The sequence below is a fragment of the Nilaparvata lugens genome, chromosome 14, assembly GCF_014356525.2.
Source record: "Nilaparvata lugens isolate BPH chromosome 14, ASM1435652v1, whole genome shotgun sequence".
Lineage (NCBI taxonomy): Eukaryota > Metazoa > Arthropoda > Insecta > Hemiptera > Delphacidae > Nilaparvata > Nilaparvata lugens.
Genome location: NC_052517.1, coordinates 14,599,516 through 14,627,515, shown reverse-complemented (window position 1 = coordinate 14,627,515; position 28,000 = coordinate 14,599,516). Strand labels below are relative to the sequence as shown.

The following is a 28,000-nucleotide window of genomic DNA, read 5'->3' as shown; positions in this document are numbered from 1 at the left end:
TATTTTACAATTTTACACATGTCATATGCTCTTTTATTGATAAATAAAATTGTCATACAAGTTCACCAATCGACAAATAATAGACTAAATCTAACAATACAATAGACATAATTTAAAATAAAATCAAGACCAATCAAAACGTTTTTGCTTTATTTATTACTGTAGCCTATACAGTAATTATACAGTAAAAAATCTTGTGAAAAATTATGCTGCTCAATTGATGAATAAATTATTATTTTTGAGCTCTACTAACTCTCCTTTTTTTCAACTGTTTCTTCTTTCTTTTTATTTAAATATTTTTCATCCTATACCCTTTTACTAACTTTCTGAATCTGACCAATATAATCGTTCTCTTCTAATCTCATTAGTTATAGCCTACTGAATTGTGAATATTTAATGAATTGCGATATTATTTTCTTTTCTCTTATTTTCTTTTTTAATTGTAACGTTACACTATCAAATGTGTCATTAAGGCTCGTACTGGAGTTTGTCTGTGAGCCTTTCTATGTTTTTATGGAATAAATAAATAAATAAATAAATGTATGTAAACGTAATAGGATAGTAAGTGGTTGGCTTTGAAGAAGGTCAACTTTTTAAAACGAAGAAGCATGGTTTAATTCTATTACAGCTTACCAACTATATGGATATTCATCAATCAACCAGTACTTTTCTTGAATAGGCTAAGTGCCTGCTCTTATTTTAACTGGGTTGGCAACAGAATAAAATCATTCTGACTCATGTTTTCAGTAGCCAGTTTGTAGGAAGTTATATGGTGATACTCAATTCTTACAATATTACTGGTGAAATGATGGTGAATTAATTTCAATACATGATACCTATTTAAATGATATGAGAAGTATTACACTGACATTCATTATTATACATAACACTAAAACAAAACTTTCATATTTTCAACAACAATGAATGAAACAAATACTATTTCAAAGCTCACAAACCAAGAAACTAACAATATTGCTAGTGATATGATGGTGAATTTATTGAAATACATGTTTTTTAAATTATATGAAATTAATAATTAATGAATTACACTAACATTCATTATTATACATAAATGACAGGTTATTCGTGATTTCATCATTCATTACAGCAAGAAGATATAAATATAACAATAATTTATATAAAAAAGCAATATTGTACCAGAGTATGATGTAGCTTGTCTTCAACATTTATTAATATTATAAATTTGAAAAAAAATCTCTTTAGGCAGATGAGCCTGGGAAGATAACCCTGTGCAGTGCAATGGCGGCCCCATCACCTAACCTTCCCCAACTGCAGCGTGGCCTGGGGACTTTACTATCAAATATCACTGTCAAGTTAACGTCTTGTATTGAGACCTGGATTGGATGAGCCAGAAGACAAGATATGTATAGACAGGCTGAAAAGAAAGATGGATGCCAGAACAGGCTTAGTTCAAGAAGCTAACATACCCTTATCTATTAAGACAATGATGTCGGCAATAAATCTCAACTGAGGGACTCTCCACTCTCCAAGCACCATGGAACACCATAATGGCATCATGGCCGAAACATGTCAGAAGTAAACAATTTCAAAAAAGGGCACTGGAAATTTTATTTTTATTACCTTTATGTAACTATATAAAAACTAACATTATAGTGAGATCCATGTTATAATAGAATTGGTGGAAGATAGGAGAGCAACGTTGCCGATACTCCATCTTGTCAATGCCTTCTATAGACAAAACTGATACAGGCTTATTGATGTAATATTAACTTTTCATTTCAGTTTGAAATAATCATTTATATTTTATTAAGCAAGAAATAATATTTTTCAATAATTTCATAATTAAGATGTGATATTTTGTTGAATAATTATTAGTTCTACATTGTTGAGACAATCTGGCAACAGAGCAAAGCGAGAAAGAGATAGCACTATCCACTTTGTTGAATGATAGACAAGATTAGCAATACCATTGCTAATCAAACACTGACATTATAACATGGACCTCTCTATAGTTAAGATTTAAAACAAAGGCTTACTATTTTCGAAAACATATCACACAAGCAACACATCAATGAGGAAGAAATTTTGTTTGAAGATATTATATCTAAACTGAGTGGGTATGAATATGCCAAGTCAAAACAACAGACTGGGAGAACCTTTTAGTACAGACTGTACACTGGTAGGGTACCTCTTAAGTGTGAGTTCGCATGTGACAAGTCACATGACCAGAAGTGGAAAACCTTTTTGTACAGACTGTACATTGGTAAGGCCTCACTTTGGTATGAATTCGCATAATATGAACAGTCACTTGACCAGAAGTGGAAAACCTTTTTGTACATACTGTACATGGGTAAGGCCTCACTTTGGTATGGGCTCGCATATGAACAGTCACTTCATTAGAGGTAGAAAACTTTTTTGAACAGACTGTACACTGGAAAGGCTTTTCTTTAGTGTGAGTTCGCATATGACGAGTCACTTGACCAGAAGTAGAAAACCTTTTTGTACATACTGTACATGGGTAAGGCCTCTCTTTGGTATGTGCTCGCATATGAATAGTCACTTCACTAGAGGTAGAAAACTTTTTTGAACAGACTGTACACTGGAAAGGCTTTTCTTTAGTGTGAGTTCGCATATGACGAGTCACTTGACCCGAAGTAGAAAACCTTTTTTCACAGATTTTACATTTGTAAGGCTTCTCTTTGGTATGAGTTCGCATATGGACAGTCACTTCACAAGAAGAGGAGAACCTTCTTGTACAGACTGTACACTGGTGGGGCTTCTCTTTGGTATGAATTTGCAGATGACGAGTCAAATCACTAGAGGTAGAGAAGCTTTTAGCACAGACTGTACACTGGAAAGGCTTTTCTTTAGTGTGAGTTCGCATATGACGAGTCACTTCACTAGAGGTGGAAAACGTTTTTGAACAGACTGTACACTGTAAAGGCTTTTCTTTAGTGTGAGTTTGCATATGAACAGTCACTTGACCAGAAGTGGAAAACTTTTTTGTACATACTGTACATGGGTAAGGCCTCTCTTTGGTATGGGCTCGCATATGAATAGTCACTTCACTAGAGGTAGAAAACTTTTTTGAACAGACTGTACACTGGAAAGGCTTTTCTTTAGTGTGAGTTCGCATATGACGAGTCACTTGACCCGAAGTAGAAAACCTTTTTTCACAGATTTTACATTTGTAAGGCTTCTCTTTGGTATGAGTTCGCATATGGACAGTTACTTCACAAGAAGAGGAAAACCTTTTTGTACAGACTGTACACTGGTGGGGCTTCTCTTTGGTGTGAGTTCGCAGATGACAAGTCAAATCACTAGAAGTAGAGAAGCTTTTAGCACAGACAGTACACTGGAAAGGCTTCTCTTTGGTGTGAATACGCCTATTATGAACAGTCAATTCACTAGAATGAGAGAAACGTTTTGTACATAGTTTACACATATGAGATTTCTTGAGAGTTGTTTTTCCTGACACCCTCTCTTCTATGACATCTTCTTCTCTTCTCATTTCTTCATTGTTACATTCTTCCTCTTCTTCAGCAGAGGAATCACTCCCACTGCCAGCTAATGATGGCTCCTGAAAGTACAACATCATAATATCAATATCAAAGTACTTCAATAAGCAACTGATGTAATTGACACATGACAAATCATAGAGAGAAATCACTCACAATATGGTTTCAACTTCTATTTTAATTGTACTGAACTCTGCTCTAGGAGTCAATGTTGTAAATATACCTTGCAGATATGATCTTCCTGTGTTTTCACCTATTAATGTAGCAATATCTCAGGCTAATGGAAAACTGAAGCATCTTGTCAGTCGCTTTAATAGTGTAGAATTATTTGATGTGTATGGCATAGGTAGGCGTTTTTATACTCATCATGGTCTACATCTAAACATCATTGGAAGAACATTATTGCTGATAAGATTCTTAATAGTTTTTGAAGTGTCGGGGTTGAGGTACAACAACGACAGAACTCTTTGGAAGGACTCTCTGGTTTTTTAGGACTCTAGATTTAGTAAAAGATATTGCTTATAAAATACCAATTAGAATGAGTCGGTTACACACTGATAGAAGGTTTCAGTTACACAATACTTCTCATAATCGTGGTGTTGACCTCAGTAATTTAGTTATTATTCCTTGTCAAAATTCGACGAAAAGAAAGATGAATTAAAGTATAGGAGGAGATGAATCTAGCATTGATCACTGTGACAATGCTTCAGTAGGCTCTCTAAAGTCATGTTTCAAAGTAATTCACCAAAATGAAGATTGTATTGCTAACAAGATACATTTTTTAAATGATTTAATTGAGGATGAAAACCCAGATGTATTGGTAATAATAACAGAGCATGGTCTTAGAAAGTATGAAATCGATTGTATTGTTTTGAATAATATGTTTCAACTAATTACTGTAGAGATCACATGATTAAAGGTGGTGTGGCCATTTATGTGAGTGAACAGGTCAATGAGCTTTGGATGTGGAGGAATTCTGTAGTGAGGGAAATATTGAGGCATGTGGGATAAGGTTCAGGTTGAGAAGCAGGATTTTTGTTATTGTAGGAGTTTACCGTTCGCCAAATGTTGATGCTAATTTATTTTTTGAAAATTTCAAGTCGATGATGGATGAGTTGCTTAAAACCATTAAATACAATATAATACTAGCGGGTGATTATTATATTGATATTCTAAACGGCTCTCCTATCAAAAGAAATTTATTAAATACCTTGAATCAATTTGGTTTGTCTTATACTGTACATGTTCCAACCAGAATAACTGCAAATATTGCTACAGCTCTAGATAATGTAGTTACAAATATTACTGAAGAAGGCTATATGGTTAGTGTTTTGCATACATTTATATCTGATCACACAGCTCAAGTATTCTCGGTATTTCATGAGGGAGATTTCAGGGTGGAGAAAAAGAGTTCAACAGGTGCGCATGATTGTAATAAACAGAACATAGAATGTTTGAGACAGGCATTAAGTGTTGAGAGCTGGAGGGCAGTCTATGACCAATCCGATCCAGATCTACAATTTATAAATTTCCATAGTAGTCTGCTCTATCATTTCAAGGTACATTGTCCAGTTAAAACAGTCAACAAGAGATTAAATGATAATAGGCTGAGAAAACGTTTGGAAGGTCAGTGTATGACTAAGGAGATAGAAATAATGAGATGTCTTCTAGAGATAGCAAAAACCAGAGTGAGTGATGGAGTAGACATAAACATACAACTACTTAAAAAAGTGAAGGAGCAATATAACAATAGAGTTGAAGAGGCAAAGAAAAAACAATTCAATGAATATATACTTTCCTCTGCCAACAGAACTAAGTCTAGCTGGGAGATTGTGAATAGACTTAGAGGGAGTAACAAAAAAGATCAATGCCCACCGAAATTGGGTATAATAACAAACTGATTACAGGTAGCAAGTCCATAGCTGAAAGTTTTAATCACTTTTTTGTATCCATGGCTCCAGCAAATGAAAACTCGGCAGCACATGAATCATTGAGAAAGAAAAGTCATAAAGAATGTTCCAACAATTTTTGTCTTTATCCCACAAATGTCAATGAGGTTGTGGGAGTTATAAAAAACCTGAAAGCTAAAAAGGCTGTGGGCCCAGATGAAGTCCCGGTGTCAGTAATTAAGGCACGTTGTCATGAAATAGCAGAGCCATTGGTATTCATTATTAACTCAATATTTAAGACAGGTATATTTCCAGACTTATTGCAAATAGCCAAAGTGATTCCTCTTTCATTATTCATTATTAACTCAATGTTTTAGACAGGTATATTTCCAGATTTATTGCAAATAGCCAAAGTGATTCCTCTTCTGAAAAAGGTGATGTTATGAATATTAATAATAAATTATCGACCTATTTCAGTTTTAAATATGTTGTCAAAGGTTTTTGAGAGGCTCATTCATGATAGAATTATGAGTAATCTGTTAAAATTCGATTTTCTTTTCAATTGTCAATATGGTTTTATGAAGGGAAAGTCGACAATTACTGCATTAAATTTGTTTGAGTAAATTGTGAAAGGGATTGATGCTGGTGATTATGTAACTGCCCTCCTATTGGACCTGTCAAGAGCCTTTAATAGTGTCAATATTGATATTCAGTTATGCAAGTTATCAATGCTCGGAATTGGAGGCGTGGCGAATAGATTGATAGCATCATACATGAGCAACAGGTTCCAGTACACATGTATATCTACTCCTAATGGGTTAGTAACCTCAGCCAAGTTACCATTGACATGAGGCGTACCACAAGGCTCCATTTTAGGCCCATTACTCTTCATATTATAATATAAATGATATTCAATTCAATGTTCCTGTCACTGATGAAATTACTCTCTATGCCAATGATTGTACCTTGCTATTTAAGAGATCAGATCTCATAGACTTGGAGATTGAGGCAAATAACATGGCCAATGAGGTTGTGCAGTTTTTTAATGATTCAGACCTCACTATAAATGAATCCAAACAAAAGTCATGTCATCAGCTTTGATTATAAGTATCATCCTTTTCACCCCACCATAGCACTTGGTGAAATGAACATTGAAAGTTGTACTGTTGTGAACATGTTGGGTTTGTCGATGGATTCCAAGCTTAATTGGAATCATTTGATCATGTGTACAAAATATCATTGATATTGAGTAGGTCATTTTTTGCATTTAGAAATATTGTTAAACAGGTGCCTAAAACAACAGCAAAAAGTGTCTACTATGCACTGATTGAATCCCACATTGCCCATGGCATTGAATTATGGGGGAGTACCTCGAAGTAAAACATTCAAAGAATTTTTGTTTTGCAAAAGTCCAGAATAAGATACCTGGAGGGGCTCAAATTTCCACAGACATGTCGGGAATTTTTCAGTAGCCTAAGTATTTAACTGTTCCATCATTGTACATTTTCAAATCAATATTACATGGGAAGGATAGGCTGAATTCATTCCAAGTTAACTCAGATATTCATGGCTATAACACTAGAGGAAGGAATAACATTTCAGTTGAGAGACATTGGCTGAGTATATTTGAGAACACCTACTTATAGGGGACAAAACTTTTTGCGAAACTTCCGGCTGATTTGAGAAGTATTGTTGAGGAAAAACAATTCAAAAAAACTTTATTCTTTTCTCAGTGAGAAGGCTTTCTATGAGGTTGACGAATTCTTGTTAGAGTGAAAAAAATATTATTATAATTTTGCAAATTCAATGAATTGTTAAATGTTATTAGTTTTATTCTAAGATTGATATTTTATGTTACTCTGTTATTTATCTGAGACGTTTTTCAAATGTATTACATTGTTTTTGTTATACGTTTATTGAAAATAAAATATTATTATCATTATTATTAATGTAGGAAGGCTCATTGGAAGTTTGCATGTTCACATATTTCAGTTGCACTGAAGCAGTCAAGCCGAGCAGATGCAACGAGCTGTGTGTGATCTTGTTATCTAGAGAGAGAGAGAGAGTGGTGAAGAAAAATGTCTAACTCTTTGACAGAGAATACCTTGGTAACGCACTGGCAAGCCGTTTCAAACCACTGAGATGTGTCTTTGAATGACTTATTTCGTAAAGTTAGTCGATTTGTGCACATCACACTAGCTTTGCATCGCGTTGCTGATTTCATGTCGGTTACTCATGTCACACTAACTTCTAATATTTATTTATTAATTTATTGTATAAAACACTATTATCATGACATTGGAGGAAAAACTTGGCTGAGCCTGTACTATTTCTCTGAAACATATAGAAATAAATAAAACATGCAACTACAATACCAAGTGAGATTTTGTATAAATTATGTTCACTTTCAATCAGTGTAGGCTATATATCTTGTGTACTCCTTTGTCCCTAGTCTCTGCAAAATCTTTTTATTTTTAATAGAACTTCTCTCAATATTATTTTATTTATTCTGCTCTTAGATAATAGATACAATCCAGGTGAAAACCATATGTATTCCCTAAAACTGCTTTTAACCTTAATTTAAAATGAACAGCTCAGGGATATATGTACAGTAGATTTCATTATGTGATTTATACATAATTTATGTCAAAATAACAAGGGTAATGTCTCCTTTCCACTGGTTTCTAAATCATTTTATTCCAACTCAAAATTATTTCTCAATTTATGATTCTGTTTGACAATAGAATTTCACATGCATGATCATGAGAATTTTACATGCTGGAAAATTCTTTATTCAAAAAATAAGTGAATTGTAAAAGCAATAAGTTGAAAATGCCCAGAAATAATTGGATTTTTCCAATAATTGTCATCAAATGAACAAATAAATGAGCCATTCATTATTTTCAATATTCAAATAAATCTTGGTACAAATTCTCAGATAGCCTACACATTATAGCTAGAAATTATTTGAATAAAAACTTACAAAATCATCATTTGAGCTCTGACTCTGGTTTAAGGCTGTGACGATTCTATCGAGCACTTCATTGCGATCTAGTTTGACATAGGCAGTGGGTAGAGTTGTCTCTGAAACATCAGAAGATCATTCACTTAGTACGGGAAATATGAGAGAGATAGATAGATGGATAGATTTATTAAAAAGATAGGAGAGCAACGTTGCCGATCCCTTTGTCTTGTCAATGCCTTCTATAGACGGTAGCTTATACAGGTTTATTGGTTGATTGATTGAGTACTTTATTTATGTAGATTACAATATACTGGCTTATACACTCATATACAATAGCTTACAATACAGCAAATCTATAGATGAATTTACATAATATAGACTAAGAAAATAATTATTGAACTGTATATGATATAAAAAAGTAATTTGTAATATAATAACTATAGATATTATATTGTTATGCATCTACATAAATTGGCGGAGCTTTGAACATATCAATGTCCATTCTTCGGAAAGAATATTAAAAATATCCTCCCCACTAACTCTCTACCAAAAGATTTTATCTCACCAATTGGTGTGATATTAACTGTTAATTTATGTTCAAATAATCTATTATAATTATTTTATCAAGCAAGAAATTATATTTTTCAATTATTTCATGTTGAATTTTTATAATTCAGATTAAATATTTATTTGGTTAATTATTGATTCTACATTGTTAAAAGACGATCTGGCAACACCGCAAAGCGAAAAAGAGATAGAGCTATTCACTTTGTTGAATGATAGCAATACCATTGCTAATCAAACACTGCCATTATAATGTGGACTTTACTATAGAAGTTCTTATAGTCACTTGGGAAGTATTCTCAAATAATACTATTTGAAGACTGATTGTTAATATTGTAAGTTTATACTCTGTTTTGACTTGCTATATAGAACTATACTAGCTTTAAATACAATAATTGTAGAGCAGAATATTTGCCATAGATCAACCAACCTTTGTTGGATAGTCCATCTTTTTCCTTGCATTCGTTTTCCATAGAGCCTCTACCTTCATCAACTGGGATTGTTTCACCCTTTTGTGCATGGTTTGATGACACCTGGAAAAAGACATACCTTGATAGACCTACAAAATATTACATAATTCATAAAAACTAATCACATATATGAGCTACTTTTGTACAAATAAATAAAAACATTATAGAATCTTTATTATTAAAAACGTCAGAATATTTCAACTAGTCAAAGAAATAGTTTCAACCATAACTTAGGTCATTTTCAACTTGAGTTGTGGTTGAAACTGGTCGTTGATATATTTTAAAGCTTTTAATAATAAAGGGTACTACAAGATTTTATATTGTTTTTATTAATTCATGAAAAATTCATGTATTTTGCATTGAATTCTTGTGATTTCATATTTTTTATGAGAGTGTTTAAATAAAATCGAGAATGCATTTTTGTAAATAAATAGATGAATAAACTATTAATAATTGTTTCATACCCACATATGATTACTTAATCATATTCGTTTGTTGAATGAACTGCCATTATTTCAGAATAAACTTGCTTATTATAAAGTAGTTAGATTTCAACTGTTTTAATGCAAATAAAGTTACCTGTTCTTCATCCAGACTCTCCTGCTTTCCAAGCCAGGACATGGTGTAGTCAATGTCAATCTCATATTTTATATCCATTTCTTCTTGACATTCATCATTGTCCATTGGTTCAGGCTTTACCTTCAAAAACAGAGAAAAACTGTTAAATAGAGTATAGATGAGTAAGTTAATCCGTATTTGTACTTTAATTGACATCGTATATTATGGAATATAGGTGGCATTAGCTATGAAAAAAATTACTCACAGCCAAAATTGTTGTTAGCACGGAAATATGTGGTGGGTTACCATGGTATTATCATAATGTGATGATTATTATCAAAGTACAGCATTGATACTCCCGCAAGAGATGATTGAGTGTCTCTGATGAAAAGTGAAATTTCAGCAGATACTTGGTTGTATATTGTTGCATACATAATATGGGTAAATTGGGGGAAAGCTGGTTTATTCAAGTGCTAGTATACATAGTACCAACACAGCCTGGAGCCACATCGTCCTTCTTATTTCTGGCTTGTTTACTTGGTGATTGATAGCTGTATTTTAAACAGTTGCATTTTGTTGAATGAGGAAAAATGAATTGTGAAGGGAAAATGTTAAAATCTAATGTTTAAAAAATAGCCTAAATCCAAATTTTTCATACTTTTTATTCTTAATCATTTTTTTGCTATTTTTACTGACTACTAAACTTGTCTTACTTAAAGCATGATTCCGTCAGGTCAGCTTGATTGGTTTACATGAGGTATGGTTTCGTTGAGCTTTATTTGGTTTGGTTACCTCTAGTTAGAATGTACATGATTAGGTAAGGCTATATAGGCAATGGTTATATTGGGCCAGATTGAGCATGATTGGATTGAATTACACTTGGCTTGGTTAGGTTAGGCTTATGCAGGCCATGCTAGGTTGGATTAAATTGAGCATGATAGGGTTAGGTTGGTGTTGGTCTGTGTATTGTATTGGTTTAGGTCATGTTTAGGTATTGATAGTTCAGAATGGTGTTGATTGATTAAGATTGAGCATGATTTGGTTAGGCTAGGATTTGTTAGGTTGGCTTGAATGATCCAGGATATATTAGACTTGGTTCAGCAATCTTTTAGAGCTCTCGAATTGCATTGGAAGAAGAATAAAATAAGGTCTACATGATGAAACTTGTTTTGACAACACCTATAAATCTATGTAGTTCTCAATTATAGTTTCTGCTGCCCATATAGGCAAAAGTGCCCCCAAATCGAATTGTTGAGCTGACTTTGGCTATATCAACCCTTTTGAATCAATTAAAAGTTAATCACTTTCTGCTATTAGAAAAAACGACTAGCAGTCAGATATCTGATATCGTTTTTACTAATAGCAAAAAGTGATTTAATAATAAGCAGTTCGTGATGGAAAACAACATTGAAGAATGAAAATTAATCATAATAAATGATAACGTTATTCAGATTATTCCTAATTTCCTGATTCTAAATTTAATATCAAACACGTGCAGGGTGCAGCTCTGTGATTTTAGAACAATCCAATCCATCGATTTGAAAAAAAGAAAACTAATATCGATTATCGATCCTACGCACAGCACAGTAGTGCGCATGTGCAAGTAACGGTTTTTTCCTGTTCCATTCAGTCGGATCGAATGAGTATTGGGAGTATCTGAAACTCGAAATATTCTGCAGATAGCCAGAATTGGAAATATAGGGCCGGTTTCCGAGCTCAGGATTTAGCTAAGTTCTAGACTTTAACTGGCTTTAAACTCTGGAGTCAGAAAATTGGCTTACTGAGTCAGAGCGTTAACGTAGTTGAGGACTTAAATAGACTCTGGAGTTTAAAGATCATGTTAAAACCTGGAGTTTATAATTTCGCTTTCTGAGTGAAGAGCTTATAAGTCCAGGACTTGAATTAGATTCTCGCCTCTTTCTGAGTCAAGGATTTATCAAAAATCGTTAAGTCCAGGACTTGAAACAGCATGCATGATTTTGAACCCTCGACTGTGGTAGGGTTTAAATTCAAGTTCTAGACTTAACTGAGCAAACACAATTCAGTTATTGTTTTGGAGTATATAAAAAGCCAAATAGATATCATGGAATACCTAAATTGTTTGGATTAGTCCATCTAAATTCATAATTTATAGTTTGCAAGTTCATTTTGGAATAAAATTGTATCAGAAATATGCGTAAGAGACTAACCTCATTTTATGACTGTAAAATAACCTAAAAATGTTCAAGCAAAATAGGCTAATACAAGGATTGCCTTGGAATTTATATTCCAATCTGAATGTTATTATTCAACATATTAATAATGATATCAATAATAAATTATTACTCCAGTTTTTTTCAAAACAAATACGTTTTCAAACTCAATAGCCTAATGAAATTTTTATTCCAAAATCACTGGTTAGGATCAATGATCAATAATAGCATAACGTAAAATGAAATGTTTATTCATTCACCTTTCAAAGATTTTGCTTTGAATAAGCCAACAAAAAAATCAGAAAGTATTTTTACAATATAGTTTGGAGAGCATGCTCATTTGAATTGTCCTGCTGTAATCAGCTGTTTCCGTTTTGCTATAATGCCAACAAAACAGAAAAATATTGTGAATTTCCCTCACGTTTAATGCTTTGAAGTCCTGGACTCAAATAAGTCGAGAACTTGATAGACTCCGGAGTTTAGAAGATAAAATCGTGACTCAGAAAGTCAATTTAGACCCGAGAGCTTATTTCAGTCCTGGACTCTGTAAGTCCAGAACTTATAGATCCGGAGCTTGGAAACCGGCCCATAATGGAGCTAAAAATGTTGACAGGCGGAACTCTGAATAACGTGCAGGCTGGCGGACAGTGGCGGTTCTAGGCCTAGGCTGGGTAGGCGGCCGCCTACCCAGTTTTTATGAGATTAAAAGATTTTAATCAGATTTTTTAAATTTCTCATGTAAACATAAAAATGTTAAATAAAAAAATAAATTTTGGAAGTATATTTAAATGTTTATAGTCATGAGTTATATTTTAGATGATTCAACAGAAAATTGTTTTTATTCTATTCTATTACTATGCCACATTTGCAGTGCGTGAACGCAGGGCTTTCTATGCTTAGAACGGGGAAAACATACCTCAGGTCTACAATGACAACACAACGTCTAACTAATCTTTCAATTTTATCTATTGAACGAGAGGAAAGTGAAAGGCTGATTAAGAACCCTGAAAAAATCTTAGAGGCGTTCAGCAATGTTGGGCAAAGAAGACTACAGTTGTAAATATAAAATGTATTACTCTATGTTCTAAATATTGTTAAAGTGTAATAAACCGTTGATTTCATGAATACTAAAATGTTTATTTATTTCAGAAATTTCCTTCGATATTCCAAATAAATAGCCTATCAAATTGAAATATTATTTGAAAGAATGATTAAAACATATCCAGGCTAACCCTTCTGGAGAAAGGCCCACACTATTGCGCAATAAAAATTATAAATAATCTCCCCCATAACTTTAAAGATTTTTCCAACTTTTCAAAGATGACCGGAAGGATAAGGAAGGTTCTGTTAAAAAGAGCGCCATACACAGTGGATGAATGTGTGGATGTCTTGAGGGAAGAAAATTACATGTCATAGAATTATTACAGAATGAAAATTTTCTTTAAATCAACTGAAATTAATCGATTTCTTCCAGGGGGTGTTCCTTAAGACAGTGTTTTTCTTTGACATCTCCTCTTTGCACTATTGTATTTTTCTGTGTTTTTTATTGATTGTGACGATTCAATGTTGTGAAGCTTGTCTTTTATATGCAACTACTTGAATAAATGAAATTTGATTGTTTGATTGATTTGAAACAGCAAAATTATTTATGTATTTATTTATTTATATGTGGATACAATAACAAATCATATAAATATGATTGGGAAGGAACAACAGGCTTGGCCCAAAACTATTCCATTCCCAAATTTTGATTACATGTCCAAAAAATAGGTTATGTTTCTTCAGTAAGAAGTTCAAGCTCAACTTTCGTCCAAAAATAAATATGAGATGCAAAATTATGGTTGGCCTATTAGCAAAATAGTGTCGAATTGAACAATTAAATATGAGTATTAACAATTTTTATATTTATTAATACATCTTCATTTAATACCTATATGCTTTGACGTCTTTTTTACATGAATTACTTAAGTAGCCCTACCCTAGGTCTATGAATAGACCTACAGTATGATAAGTTTTGCCTACCCAGTTTTTTATGTCTAGAACCGCCACTGCTGGCGGAATCTTCTTTCTTTCTCTTCTCTTCTTCTTCTCTATATCTATAAAAGGCTAAGCCCCGACAAACTGAAATCACACCACAGCCCAAACTACTGAGCCTACAAACTTGAAATTTTGCACAATTGTTTATGATAGCCTCAAAACATCCACTAAGAAAGGATTTTCAGAAATTTGCCCCCCTGAGGGAGCTGGGGCCCCCAAAAAATGTTGTACTTTCTAACAGCTCATTGCACAGCAAAGTCATGAGGAACTTTTTTGTTCAGCTACGAAAAAAAATTAGATCTATGCAGAAAAATTCTCACCAGGAGCAGAGAGGGGTCCAGGAGAGGGCATTTTTTGAAAATTTTCATGTAAAATCACACTACAGCTCAAACTAATTGGCCTACAGACTTAAAACTCTGCACAAATATTCTTCAAACATGCTAGACGTGCACTAAGAACAGAATTTGAGATATTTGGCCTCTAAGGGTTTCAAAGGATGAAAAAGGATCCTATTTAGTAAGGTTTTGAACATGGTAAGGTGAATGCCATATGGAACTGGAATAATTGACGCATGATATTCTAACATATGTTGTAATCATTGGAAAGGTTAAAATAATTTTATCAATCAGATGATCAAATTTAATTTTCTTTGGATTGAAAGCACAAGCTTGTCACGTGTTTGTTCCATTGTTACATTCCGATTAGAACAGAGCACAGAGATTTTCTTTGGTTAGGAGTTTTATGATAATTCTTTTTTCAAATTCAAATTTTATTGCAAACAAAAATCACATTGAAAAATTTCTTAATAGACAACAAGATTACAAAAACGAGATGTCAAACATAAACCTACATTTATTTGTAGCACAGCCAGAAAAAGACAAACTTGAGTACGGTACTAGCTGTGAGTTCATTCAATATAGGCTACTGTAACTTATATTTTTGTGTTAATATTTTGTGAACAAAAAGTACGAGTTGATGAGAGATGTGAGTAATTTCTTATATTTGATCTAAATGGTTATTCATATTGTAGTAGTGAGGGTCACTTCAATCAAAATTTATTATTTTGTAGCTAATAAATTTCATACGTATTGATCTATTGATTGTCCATAATGTATTCAGTGTCCATAATGGAAGTGATTGAACTACTCAAAATTAATGACTTACTGGTCCTTCATAGAATTTATAGTATTCCTGGTGATTGAGCCTGTCTTTTTTCAGCATAGACCATTAATAATAAAGCTTTATTTACAACTAGCTTACCTGGCAAACTTCATACCGCCAAAAAGTCAATGTATCTCATGTCACACTTCACTTTATTTGGTGAATCATGAAATGTATCTGAGAAGCAATATTTTCATTTACATCTGTATACAGACTTCCTATGTGCTTAGTTATGCAGCATTCATTATTCCCAAAACATATACTTCTCAATCAATTGGTAGTGATATCTAACAGTAAAGTGTTGAATTAAAAAAAAATTAGATAGGATAAATCAGTGTTTCAAAGATGAATTCAATGTTTTCACAGTTGTTGATTGTCAATAGATGGTCCAGGAAATATGCGATGTACAATGAATCACACAGAATATTCTTGCCATCTTTCATTTTAGGATGAATATAAGCTGAGCTAAATTAAAAAAAAATTGTAAATTATTCTGCCATTAATGAATGCAATATGAACAACTCTCTTCCATGAGCTGAATAATTTTTTTCCAACATTTTCCGGTTACTCAATGATAGGGGAGTGACAATTATTTGTATAGGTCTTCTAAGGAGCCATTATCTACAGCTGGTATCAATCAACTACACTTCAACTCCAAACTACCGTTGTAATACCAGTAGCTTACACAATGAATCATTCTGGTCACTCCAGGGTGACACAAGTCACAGTGTAGGGAGTTACATTAAGTAAGTCATGTCCTACAATAACATTAGCGCACAAATCAGGCAATACACTGAATTTTGTTTTGGGGTAATGTTGACCTGAAAATTCTAAATGAGCTACACAATAAAAGGAAATGTTCTTTCTTAGTGATGTTGAAGCCATGGACACTGCACCAGTTGTAGGGTACATTTCAAGTCCACATTTTTTAGCAAAACAGTGTGAAATAAATGTCTCAGAGCTTCCTGTATCTATCAAAGCAGAAGTAGGAATATTGTTTACCTGAGCTTGTACGGTAGCATTTTCAAGAACAGTAGAGGCTGCAATAAGCGCCGAAGATGAAGAAGTTTTAGTAGATTTGCAGACATTTTTCCAATGACCTATTTTCTGGCATTTTTCGCATGAGTCATTTAGTGCAGGGCACTGCTGACGTGTTTTATGTCGCTGACAACCACAAAAATAACATTTTTGAAAACTTGAGCTTCCAGTTTTTACAGCTGACAAATTTGTTTCTTTACATGAATTTTCTGAAGAATATTTGAAGTGGCATTAAGAGTTATTTCAGAAGAGTAAGAAGCTGATTGATTTCTGGCAGATTCCAAGGCACGTGCTTTTTCAATAGCTTCATCAAGAGTTAGCTTGTCAAACTCCAAAAGTCTCAGTCTTATCTGATGAGAGCTGAGGCCCCGGATAAATGAATCACGAATGTATGTTTTCCTATGAGTTTCAGAATCAACATCTGCAAACCCACAATTCTTACTCAGTTGTTGTAAAGCTTGGTTATATTGGTCAATTGTCTCATCTGAAGACTGTTTTCTAGTTACCAATTTATGTCTAGCGAATATTTCATTTATTGGTTTTACATATGCAGATTTTAGTGCGTCAATAGCCGAAGTATATGAATTTTTGTCGGCAATTGTTTGATAAACAGAATGAGATAGAAAGTTGGTAAGCAACCGCAACTTACTTTCATCATTGATGTCTTCTTCGTCAAAAGATGCGATGAAATTCTCAAAAGTCTTTAGCCAGAAGTTCCATTCTTGTAGAGCTGTTGGAGAATTCGGATCACCATCAAACTTGTCTGGTTTCAAAAATTGTCCATCGTAACGCGAATTTTCAGTTTTCGTTTCCAGAAAAGATTGAAGATTATACATTTGTTGTTGAATAGAAATTGTGAAATAGAGAATAGAAATTGATTGACTCGTATTTGATTAGATGAATTGATTTGATGATTTTTAGATTACTGATCAATAAATTGTAATGAAAAACCTCTGCATTCTAGGCTTTATTGATCAGTAATGAATTCATAACAGATTCAAAATTAGAATAAATAGTTCAACATCTGATAACAGAAACAAAAGAAGAAAAACACTAGTCATATGATGATTCAATATCATCACACTGGCAAACTTCATACCGCCAAAAAGTCAATGTATCTCATGTCACACTTCACTTTATTTGGTGAATCATGGAATGTATCTGAGAAGCAACATTTTCATTTACATCTGTATACGGACTTCCTATGTGCTTAGTTATGCAGCATTCATTATTCCCAAAACATATACTTCTCAATCAATTGGTAGTAATATCTAACAGTAAAGTGTTGAATTAAAAAAAAAATTAGATAGGATAAATCAGTGTTTCAAAGATGAATTCAATGTTTTCACAGTTGTTGATTGTCAATAGATGGTCCAGGAAATATGCAATGTACAATGAATCACACAGAATTACATATTCTTTCCATCTTTCATTTTAGGATGAATATAAGCTGAGCTAAATTAAAAAAAAATTGTAAATTATTCTGCCATTAATGAATGCAATATGAACAACTCTCTTCCATGAGCTGAATAATTTTTTTCCAACATTTTCCGGTTACTCAATGATAGGGGAGTGACAATTATTTGTATAGGTCTTCTAAGGAACCATTATCTACAGCTGGTATCAATCAACTACACTTCAACTCCAAACTACCGTTGTAATACCAGTAGCCTACACAATTTATCATAGGGTGACGTGTTTATTACAGCTGGTAACTTTAGATGCTAAATCATATTATCACAATATGATCTTGAATCATGATCATCTTTCCGTTCTTCGGTAGCCGCTAGGCTGATAATTTCGAAAACATAGGTCTTTAAAATGGATCAATAAATAATCATTAGCAGCCACCCTATTAAAATTCCTGGTCAGAAACCATCCCCAATATTCACACAACATATTCCCAAAGTTTCATGCCGTTATGTCAAGTATTTTTCAAGTCATAGGGAACAAACACACAAACGGACATTCATGTATATATATATATATATATATATATATATATATATATATATATAAGATAGAAGATTTCATTCGGCTCAAACAAAAGCCTCTCTAAATGGAGGTAGAATGATGAGGTTGAAAACTTTCAGTTCTGTTGTTTTAACATTTTGTTTTCAAATCATTTCCAAAAAGTTCATGTAGTACCTACTATTGTGTTTGAGACACTTCTGGCGCTATCATAGTTCCACAACCATTCTGTTCCACACTCCTATCTCTTGCAGTTGTTAACCATCTATAATGAAATGAAGAGTTGGCTTATACACACGTACGGGATACGAAAATTATGTTTGACGCATCATCACGTCTGAACTATAGGACTAATTAACTTGAAATTTTGCATAAATAAGCTAGATTCTTAATTAACCAGGGATGGTTATAGGCCTATTTTCAATTCTTCAAGATTTCATTACGTCAAGTTTTCAGATTATCAAGTTTGAAAATAGATCCTTGCGAAGCATGGGTTCCTGCTAGTTAAAAATATCTTGTTGGCTGGTGGAATACAAAAATCACTCTTGGTCTCAATCAGCGCAATAGCATTCCCTATATAGTAACGATTTTTTCCCGTTCCATTCAGCCAGTTCTTTGAATGTAACGTTCTTTGTGATGATGGTTACCGAGCACTGTGACTGGAGCCAATCGTCATTCTATTTTGATGATAATATTATTATCCAATAATGATTTATCATTAAATTCAATATCATAATCAATATACAATTATTTTATTCAATGGAAGAAAGAGTAATTTCAAATAATATAATCCATAAAAATAAACAGTTGTTATTTTCTAACTAATTTAAAAAACACTATAACTAAGTCAGCATATTGCCATTTCAAAGCAAAAACCTAACACCATAACCCACCTTTCACATTTAAAACATTAATAACATAACTCTGTAGTAGAAACCTCAATCCCTTCCAGCATATTGCAATTTCAAATCAAAATCCCAATTCCTAACCTTCTTTTCACCTTGAAACATCAAAAACATAACACTAATTGGACCCTATACCCTTCTAGCATATTGCATAATTTCAAAGCAAGAACCCAACCTACCATTATGAAACATTTTAATATAACCTAATAAAACCTTATCAATCACATTCAATAGGTAGTTTAGATTCATTAGCCATCTTAAACAAAACATAAACATGAGGTTTATTTTCTAGAACTGGACATATTCATTTTACTAGCTGGCCCAGCCAGCTAATAGTAATGCATCTCATGACAAACTTTAGCTTGATACACACCTGAGGAGCGAGATGTGGCATTTTGCATCAGGTGCTTCTTGCTTATTTGTTGGATGGAAGAACTCACACACACTGAATCGGGCATGGCATGGAATGTGTGATAAGGCAATCTCTGTAAGAACACACGTTGTATCACCAAGCTGCACCTTCTCAGGTGTGCTTAGCCTCAGCTCAATCTGACGCACTACATTTTCATGGAGACTATCCAAAAATCAGTATTTACATCTATATCTCACGTCACGTCGTATTTACAAGGTTGCGTCAACCTTAAAGAGGCATGTTGGCATGTTGGTCTGGCCAGAGAATTCGAACTGTAGCGCCAAAATCCCAGACTGCAGTTCTGCCAATAGCAGGCTTGTTTGCGCCAGTGCAGATTGTCCAGCTGTTTTGCCTTGTCATCCTAGTTTTTAGTTAGTTCTTGTTTCATCAGTCGTTCTTGTCTTGTCGCCCCGTTGTTGTGCAGACCGAGTTTGTATTTTTGTCATGTAATTTTGATAGGAAATTTCTTGTAAATGATTGTTTGAGTGTAGTGTGTGTGAATTATGAATATAACAGCGTAAATAGTATTGGATTGAATTAATTTGAATCGGTTTTGAATTTATAAAGAGCCAGTTTGAGCTTTGTTCAAAACACAGTGTATAGCCTGCAAGTTGAATGCCAAAAGACAGCCCGGAAGCGAAAACCGTCTTTTCCCAGATTCATCCCACCCTGAACCTGACCAAAACACCTAATAAGGCTTCGAAGGGCAAGTAGACAAGATTGGAATAATCTGGTGAGTTTTTGCTCTTTTTTATTGTTCATTAATGCAGAGTTTAAACTGTACAAATAACCTGGCTCAAATTGAAGATTAAATTTTGCCCCTTGTTTGTATTTGATTATTGAATAGTAAATTACAGTCCTCTGGTAGCTCTAGCCTGAGCTTTGTTCAGAACATTTCTTGGTCCTCCGGGCGGATGAATTAAATTTGTAATTTGTTGATTAATTCACACACATTGGATTTAAGCAGTTTCGTATTTGTCCAATGTTGGCATGTTGAGAAGGTCTGATCCATGCTCAACTTAAGTTTGTTGTAGCCTTGTTCTAAGAGCAAGGTTTCTTGTCAATTTGTATTGTCTGAAATTAAATTTATTTCAGTTAAAATTGTAATTTTCCTGAAACTAGGCTCATTGTGCTCTTTTTCGGGAATTGTTTGCTGGAAATTGTATTGTCCATTTTGTTATACATGTTAGTGAAGGTTAATCACCAGCATGAATTTGTTTGTTGAATTCCACAAGTTATCGTTTGTTTGTGAGTTGTTGGAAGAACATTATCTAATCATAGTTTTGTCTTCAGCAGTAACTATTTGTGAATGATAATCAAAGTTTAACTTGATAACTTACTAGTCGCGATTCTTCCTTTCATCTAGTTTTGAACTCATTCTTGTTTTATTGTCTGTTGTTTGTATTGTCGGGGCTGAATTGTTTTGTGTATGAGTTCAAGATGGAGGAAAAAATACAGAAGCAAATCAGGGTGCATCGCGCTAAACTGGAACATTGTATGCCAGATTGCCAAAGAATTTATGAACTGTCTAAAAATGTCTCTGATCCAAAAGTTGCTGAGCAATTTTCAATCTTGTATCCTCGGGTCTCAGACCATTTGGATTATGAAAGACAGAATTAGTGGTTAATGAGTTGGAACTTGAGTTGAATAAAGACTATGTTGTAGCATTCAATGACTCACATCTAGATCTGTTTCAGTATATTGAAGTAGCGGCTAACACTCTCAAACAGAAAGAGGCGACTGACTGATGCTATTTCTCAATCTACGGCAGCTACAGCAGCTAGTGCACAGCGGTCGTGTCCAGTCGTACTGCCTAAAATCGACCTTCTGAAATTTGATGGGAACCAGACTCAATGGTCGGTGTTTTATGAACTATTCAAGGCATTGGTACATGACAACAAGAGTTTGAACGATCAGCAGAGGTCCAATATCTTGTAAGTAGACTACTGGACAAGCAGCAAATATTTGTTGTCATTTGCCACCATTGGCTAACAATATCAATAATTTGGCAGGCATTATTGACCCGCTATAACGATCCACGGGCACAAGTCGATGCCTATTTCAAACAATTTTTGAATTTCGTCCAATAAAATCAGAATCAAAGGCAGGTGTATTGTGATTTCATATGGTTTTGCAGTTCAATCAATGCAGTGAAGAGGATTGTGACTCACTGATTTGTCAGACTCGATATTCCTCTATCATGGCTTGAGATGCTGGATCCAAGTTCTCGTAGAAATTTTGAATCGGCCGTCCGTGACAAGGCTATGCCAACTTATACCAACTATGTCAAATTCATTGAAAAGCAAATTAAGACTCTTCCTTCGGATGAGAAACAGACTGAATCATTTAATATGAGGCACAAAAGCGATAATAAATCAAAGGTGTTTGTGGTTCAATCTAATGATTCATCTAACAATGCATCTAGTAAAAATCCCAATTGTCTGAAGTGCTCAAAACGGGTCATCGGTTAGTAGATTGTGCAAGTTTCTTGAAAATGACTCCTTGGGATCGTTATTGTTTGCTTGAAGGAAAGTTTTGTGTTTTCGTTGTCTTGATGTGGATCATTGAGTAGAGATTGTCGTAGTAAAACTCAGTGTGCTCAATGTCGAGAATCTCATCATTCTTTATTGCACTTTTCCAGATCAAGTTCCAATGAAGGTGTTGCGTCCTTGTCAAACTCCAGGCAGGTGGCACATCACCTAGTAGTTGTTGTTCTACATCCAACGATGTGAAAAATTCGACTGTGTGTTGTCGACCGTCACTGCACATGTTCGAGATTGTAATGATCAGCTTTGTGATGTTTGTTTCTTGGTTGACACCGGGATTCAGTGTCATTTTGTTACAGCCAAATGTGTCAGCGTTTGAGACTACCATTCCAGCCCATGAAACCGTTGTTCGTGGATTCGGTGGTGGTACTAGTGAAGTTCGAGGTCGTACTTGTGTGTCGATCAGTCGAAGTTGGATCCTACCGTCAAGTTTTCGATGGATGCCACAGTGTAGATAAAATCATCGACAAGTTGCCTTCTTGTGAAATCGACAGATCCAAACTTCATCATCTTGAAAATCTCACACTGGCTGACGACAAATTCTACTTCCTAGTAGAATAGAGGCATCATTGGTGCGGAGTTAGTTCCTCACTTGCTACGTGGGAGTCCTAGTATAGGTGAATCGCACGAATTGATGACTGTTAATAGTGTCTTTGGTCACATCTGATGGGAGAGCGCCGATTCTCACTTCAACAAGAATGTGTCGAATTGTTTTACAGCCATCTGTAGTCCATTCGTTAGTAGTCCATCGTTGGTAGTTTGTGGAACGTTTTTGGAGTTGAATTGTGCCCTGCACCAAGATGTCAACTGAAAACGGAAGAGTTGGAGTGTGAGGTAAATTTTCGGAAGTCTGTACATCGTGTGAATTCTGGCGTTTTGTTGTTGCCTTGTCATTTGTGGAGCCGCCCCCAGCAGCTTGGGAGATTCGTATGCTGTTGCCAAACACAGACTGCTGACTTTGGAGAGATGACTAGAGCTTGAAAGCAATACTCTATTAGCATGACCTATTCCACCCTCTAGGTTCCTAATAATTGCGAAGTATTGCTACAACATGGACTAGCTACAGTCGGATATGGGTCGGGGTCAGTAGCCATAATGACAGGTGGAGATACCGGACCTACACTTCTCCCTCTATCCTGATTCTTTACCCTCTGCTTCTTTCACGAGATTTTTACTTCCAGGGAAGAGTGTTTGCCCGTGCCGTTGCTGGCCGATTCGGCCTCGGCCTTGGAATACAGGGTGGGTGTTAAGGGAGATTAAGATAACCCTATACAAGGAGACGGATCTGACTATCAGATCCCTACAATAATTCTATTTATAAAGGTAGTACGCAATCTGAACCAACTGCGAATTGACGGCGAGCAAGCTGTACCTGCAAGCCGGGATGTGGTTTTTCTATGGGGTTTAAGGTGAGAGCTATGGGGTAAAGGTATGACGGAACTATGGAGTTATAAGATGTAGTTAAATAGGGCACGGTATAGGGTGTAGGGAACAGAGAATCAATATAAGATTATTATTCTCTACAGCAAATAAATATCTGCTCAATAATCCGCAATCTGAGAATCGCGCTCTAGCTCTCAGCAAGCTGGACCTGCTAGCTAAATACAGTATATCAATTTCAATTGTGTGGTAATTAAAGTTTAGAGGATAAGGTTTCGGTGTCGGATTTCTGAATCGCGAGCCTGCAGCTGCGAAAGGATTTTCAGCAATTCTGAAACTGCTAAACAGGATTTCCGCGCTAATCTGATGACTGCGCGCTGGTTATTAAGGGCCAATCTGTAACTGCCCTTAAGGGTATGGGAATCACTCTCAATCGTCCGAAAACTTTTAAATTAATAGTCAGTATGTCGACTATTATGAGGATAGAAAAGATTTTTCACAGACACAGTCTGTAGAATAATATCGGGAAGACAACAGTCTGTTGTTGTCAGGGTAGGAAAGGATTTTCCAGGATTTTCCACAAGGAAAATATCGAGTCAGAGACTCCTAATTCAGGAAAAGATTTCCATAGACTTTTCCAAGTAATTGCCAGTCTAAGGACTACCACAAGATCGATCTCTAATTTGTAGCTGAGATCACGGGAAAATTCGTGAATTTTCCACAGGTAAAGCCAGCAAATAATATTTGCTATTAAAGAAGACAGGTTCTAAGAATTTTAGAAAGGATTCGCGGGTCTGAAAACCGCGACTAGGACGATCTCGAATCTGAACTGAGATCAGGAAGGATTTTAACACGGAAGATTAAGAGAAAGAAAGAGAAAGGATGCCGCAGTCTAGAAACTTCGGCGAGGAAGTCCTCAAGCTGTACCTGAGAGCTAGAAGGATTTTAGAATAGGGAAAGTGAAGAGAAAGAAAGAGAAAGACGTCGCAGTCTACCAACTTCAACAAGGACGAACTCAAGCTGTACCTGAGTTCTCTAGGAAATGATTGGACTTTTCCTACTTGGAATTACAGCAAGTCAGAAACTGCTAAGCGAATTTAAAATACAGGGCCACTCTATAGTATGAAAACTAAGCAGGAAAATTACCATAAATGATAAATCTCTCTACAAGGATAAAAATTAAACGAGAAAACTATTCTCAAAAGGAACAGGGATTTTCCCACAAGAATAAAAAATAATTGAGAAAAACTATTCTAAAAAGGACAGGGATTTCCCTACAAGAATAAAAACTCAATGGAGAAAAATTACTCTTTAAACTAAAGGCACCTTACTACAGAGAAGGAAAATATACAGACTACCAGTCCTGACATACAATTACCTGAAATGACGTGGATACTGATACGGAGAATAGCGAACCGATTCCACTTCCGTATTATAATTAATTAAAACGTCGTGAAGCGACAGAGTCGAGACTTATAAATTAAGTACTCAAAATAATCTGCTATAAGAGCCTAGCTAAATTCCCCACTCAACTATTTGTAGCACAAACTTGAGATCCCTTACAGTTTCAAAACCAAGGATAACTCGTTCACCCCCAGTGATACGAATTCGGGAAAAATAACCGACAAGAAAGAAAACCCCAGGAAGTTCTACCTTCAAATACAGTCGGAATTCGAATACAATATTCCATTCACTAGAATACAGAATAGAATATTAACCCTCTAGTACACCACTATTAGGAGCGCCGCTCGGAACGCAGCCGTACACGAACCCGTTCACCGAACAACTGCCCTCTCCCAGGTCTTTTTGAAGCTACAGGGTCGCTGAAAATTAGGAGGCCGGGGGAAAAGAGCCTCCTGACCAATGAGAGTCTGAAAAAACGATCCGCCACTGGTCATGTGACAGGGTTTTGATTCAGCGCTCCTGATGTTAAGGGTGCAGCAAATGATGACAATGATAGTAATTGCTACACTAATTCAGGCCGGTAAACAACATTTCTATTCCAGAAATTTCATGAAGAACGATACCAACCGACTCGGTAGCCGCTTATAGTATTCCTGGTGATTGAGCCTGTCTTTTTTCAGCATAGACCATTAATAATAAAGCTTTATTTACAACTAGCTTACCTGGCAAACTTCATACCGCCAAAAAGTCAATGTATCTCATGTCACACTTCACTTTATTTGGTGAATCATGAAATGTATCTGAGAAGCAATATTTTCATTTACATCTGTATACAGACTTCCTATGTGCTTAGTTATGCAGCATTCATTATTCCCAAAACATATACTTCTCAATCAATTGGTAGTGATATCTAACAGTAAAGTGTTGAATTAAAAAAAAATTAGATAGGATAAATCAGTGTTTCAAAGATGAATTCAATGTTTTCACAGTTGTTGATTGTCAATAGATGGTCCAGGAAATATGCGATGTACAATGAATCACACAGAATATTCTTGCCATCTTTCATTTTAGGATGAATATAAGCTGAGCTAAATTAAAAAAAAAATTGTAAATTATTCTGCCATTAATGAATGCAATATGAACAACTCTCTTCCATGAGCTGAATAATTTTTTTCCAACATTTTCCGGTTACTCAATGATAGGGGAGTGACAATTATTTGTATAGGTCTTCTAAGGAGCCATTATCTACAGCTGGTATCAATCAACTACACTTCAACTCCAAACTACCGTTGTAATACCAGTAGCCTACACAATTTATCATAGGGTGACGTGTTTATTACAGCTGGTAACTTTAGATGCTAAATCATATTATCACAATATGATCTTGAATCATGATCATCTTTCCGTTCTTCGGTAGCCGCTAGGCTGATAATTTCGAAAACATAGGTCTTTAAAATGGATCAATAAATAATCATTAGCAGCCACCCTATTAAAATTCCTGGTCAGAAACCATCCCCAATATTCACACAACATATTCCCAAAGTTTCATGCCGTTATGTCAAGTATTTTTCAAGTCATAGGGAACAAACACACAAACGGACATTCATGTATATATATATATATATATATATATATATATATATATATAAGATAGAAGATTTCATTCGGCTCAAACAAAAGCCTCTCTAAATGGAGGTAGAATGATGAGGTTGAAAACTTTCAGTTCTGTTGTTTTAACATTCTGTTTTCAAATCATTTTCAAAAAGTTCATGTAGTACCTACTATTGTGTTTGAGACACTTCTGGCGCTATCATAGTTCCACAACCATTCTGTTCCACACTCCTATCTCTTGCAGTTGTTAACCATCTATAATGAAATGAAGAGTTGGCTTATACACACGTACGGGATACGAAAATTATGTTTGACGCATCATCACGTCTGAACTATAGGACTAATTAACTTGAAAGTTTGCATATAAGCTAGATTCTTAATTAACCAGGGATGGTTATAGGCCTATTTTCAATTCTTCAAGATCTCATTACGTCAAGTTTTCAGATTATCAAGTTTGAAAATAGGTCCTTGCGAAGCATGGGTTCCTGCTAGTTAAAAATATCTTGTTGGCTGGTGGAATACAAAAATCACTCTTGGTCTCAATCAGCGCAATAGCATTCCCTATATAGTAACGATTTTTCCCGTTCCATTCAGCCAGTTCTTTGAATGTAACGTTCTTTGTGATGATGGTTACCGAGCACTGTGACTGGAGCCAATCGTCATTCTATTTTGATGATAATATTATTATCCAATAATGATTTATCATTAAATTCAATATCATAATCAATATACAATTATTTTATTCAATAGAAGAAAGAGTAATTTCAAATAATATAATCCATAAAATATAACAGTTGTTATTTTCTAACTAATTTTAAAAAACACTATAACTAAGTCAGCATATTGCCATTTCAAAGCAAAAACCAAACACCATAACCCAACCTTTCACATTTAAAACATTAATAAACATAACTCTTGGTAGAAACCTCCAATCCCTTCCAGCATATTGCAATTTCAAATCAAAATCCTAGCTTCCTAACCTTCTTTTCACCTTTGAAACATCAAAAACATAACATTAATTGGACCCTATACCCTTCTAGTATATTGCAATAATTTCAAAGCAAGAACCTAACCTACCATTATGAAACATTATTTAATATAACCTAATCAATTCACATTCAATAGGTACTTTAGATTCATTCGCCATCTTAAGAACAAAACATAAACATGAGTGGTTTATTTTCTAGAACTGGACATATTCATTTTACTAGCTGGCCCAGCCAGCTAAATAGTTAATGCATCTCATGACAAACTCTAGCTTGATACACACCTGAGGAGGCGAGATGCGGCATTTTGCATCCAGGTGCTTCTTGCTTATTTGTTTGGATGGAAGAACTCACACACATGAATCGGGCATGGCATGGAATGGTGTGATAAGGCAATCTCTGTAAAAACAA

General features: G+C 34.7%; 1 protein-coding gene across 1 annotated transcript; it reads right to left on the bottom strand.

The window, feature by feature from the left end:
• On the bottom strand, positions 1-28,000 carry LOC111046406 (zinc finger protein 883-like). The gene is made up of 5 exons (XM_039440817.1): positions 27,874-28,000; positions 9,968-10,087; positions 9,349-9,451; positions 8,373-8,473; positions 1-3,562 (listed from the first exon to the last, which is right to left on the bottom strand). Exons 2-5 carry the CDS (start codon positions 10,070-10,072, stop codon positions 2,174-2,176), a joined length of 1,698 nt encoding a protein of 565 aa, XP_039296751.1. The 5' UTR covers positions 10,073-10,087; positions 27,874-28,000; the 3' UTR covers positions 1-2,173.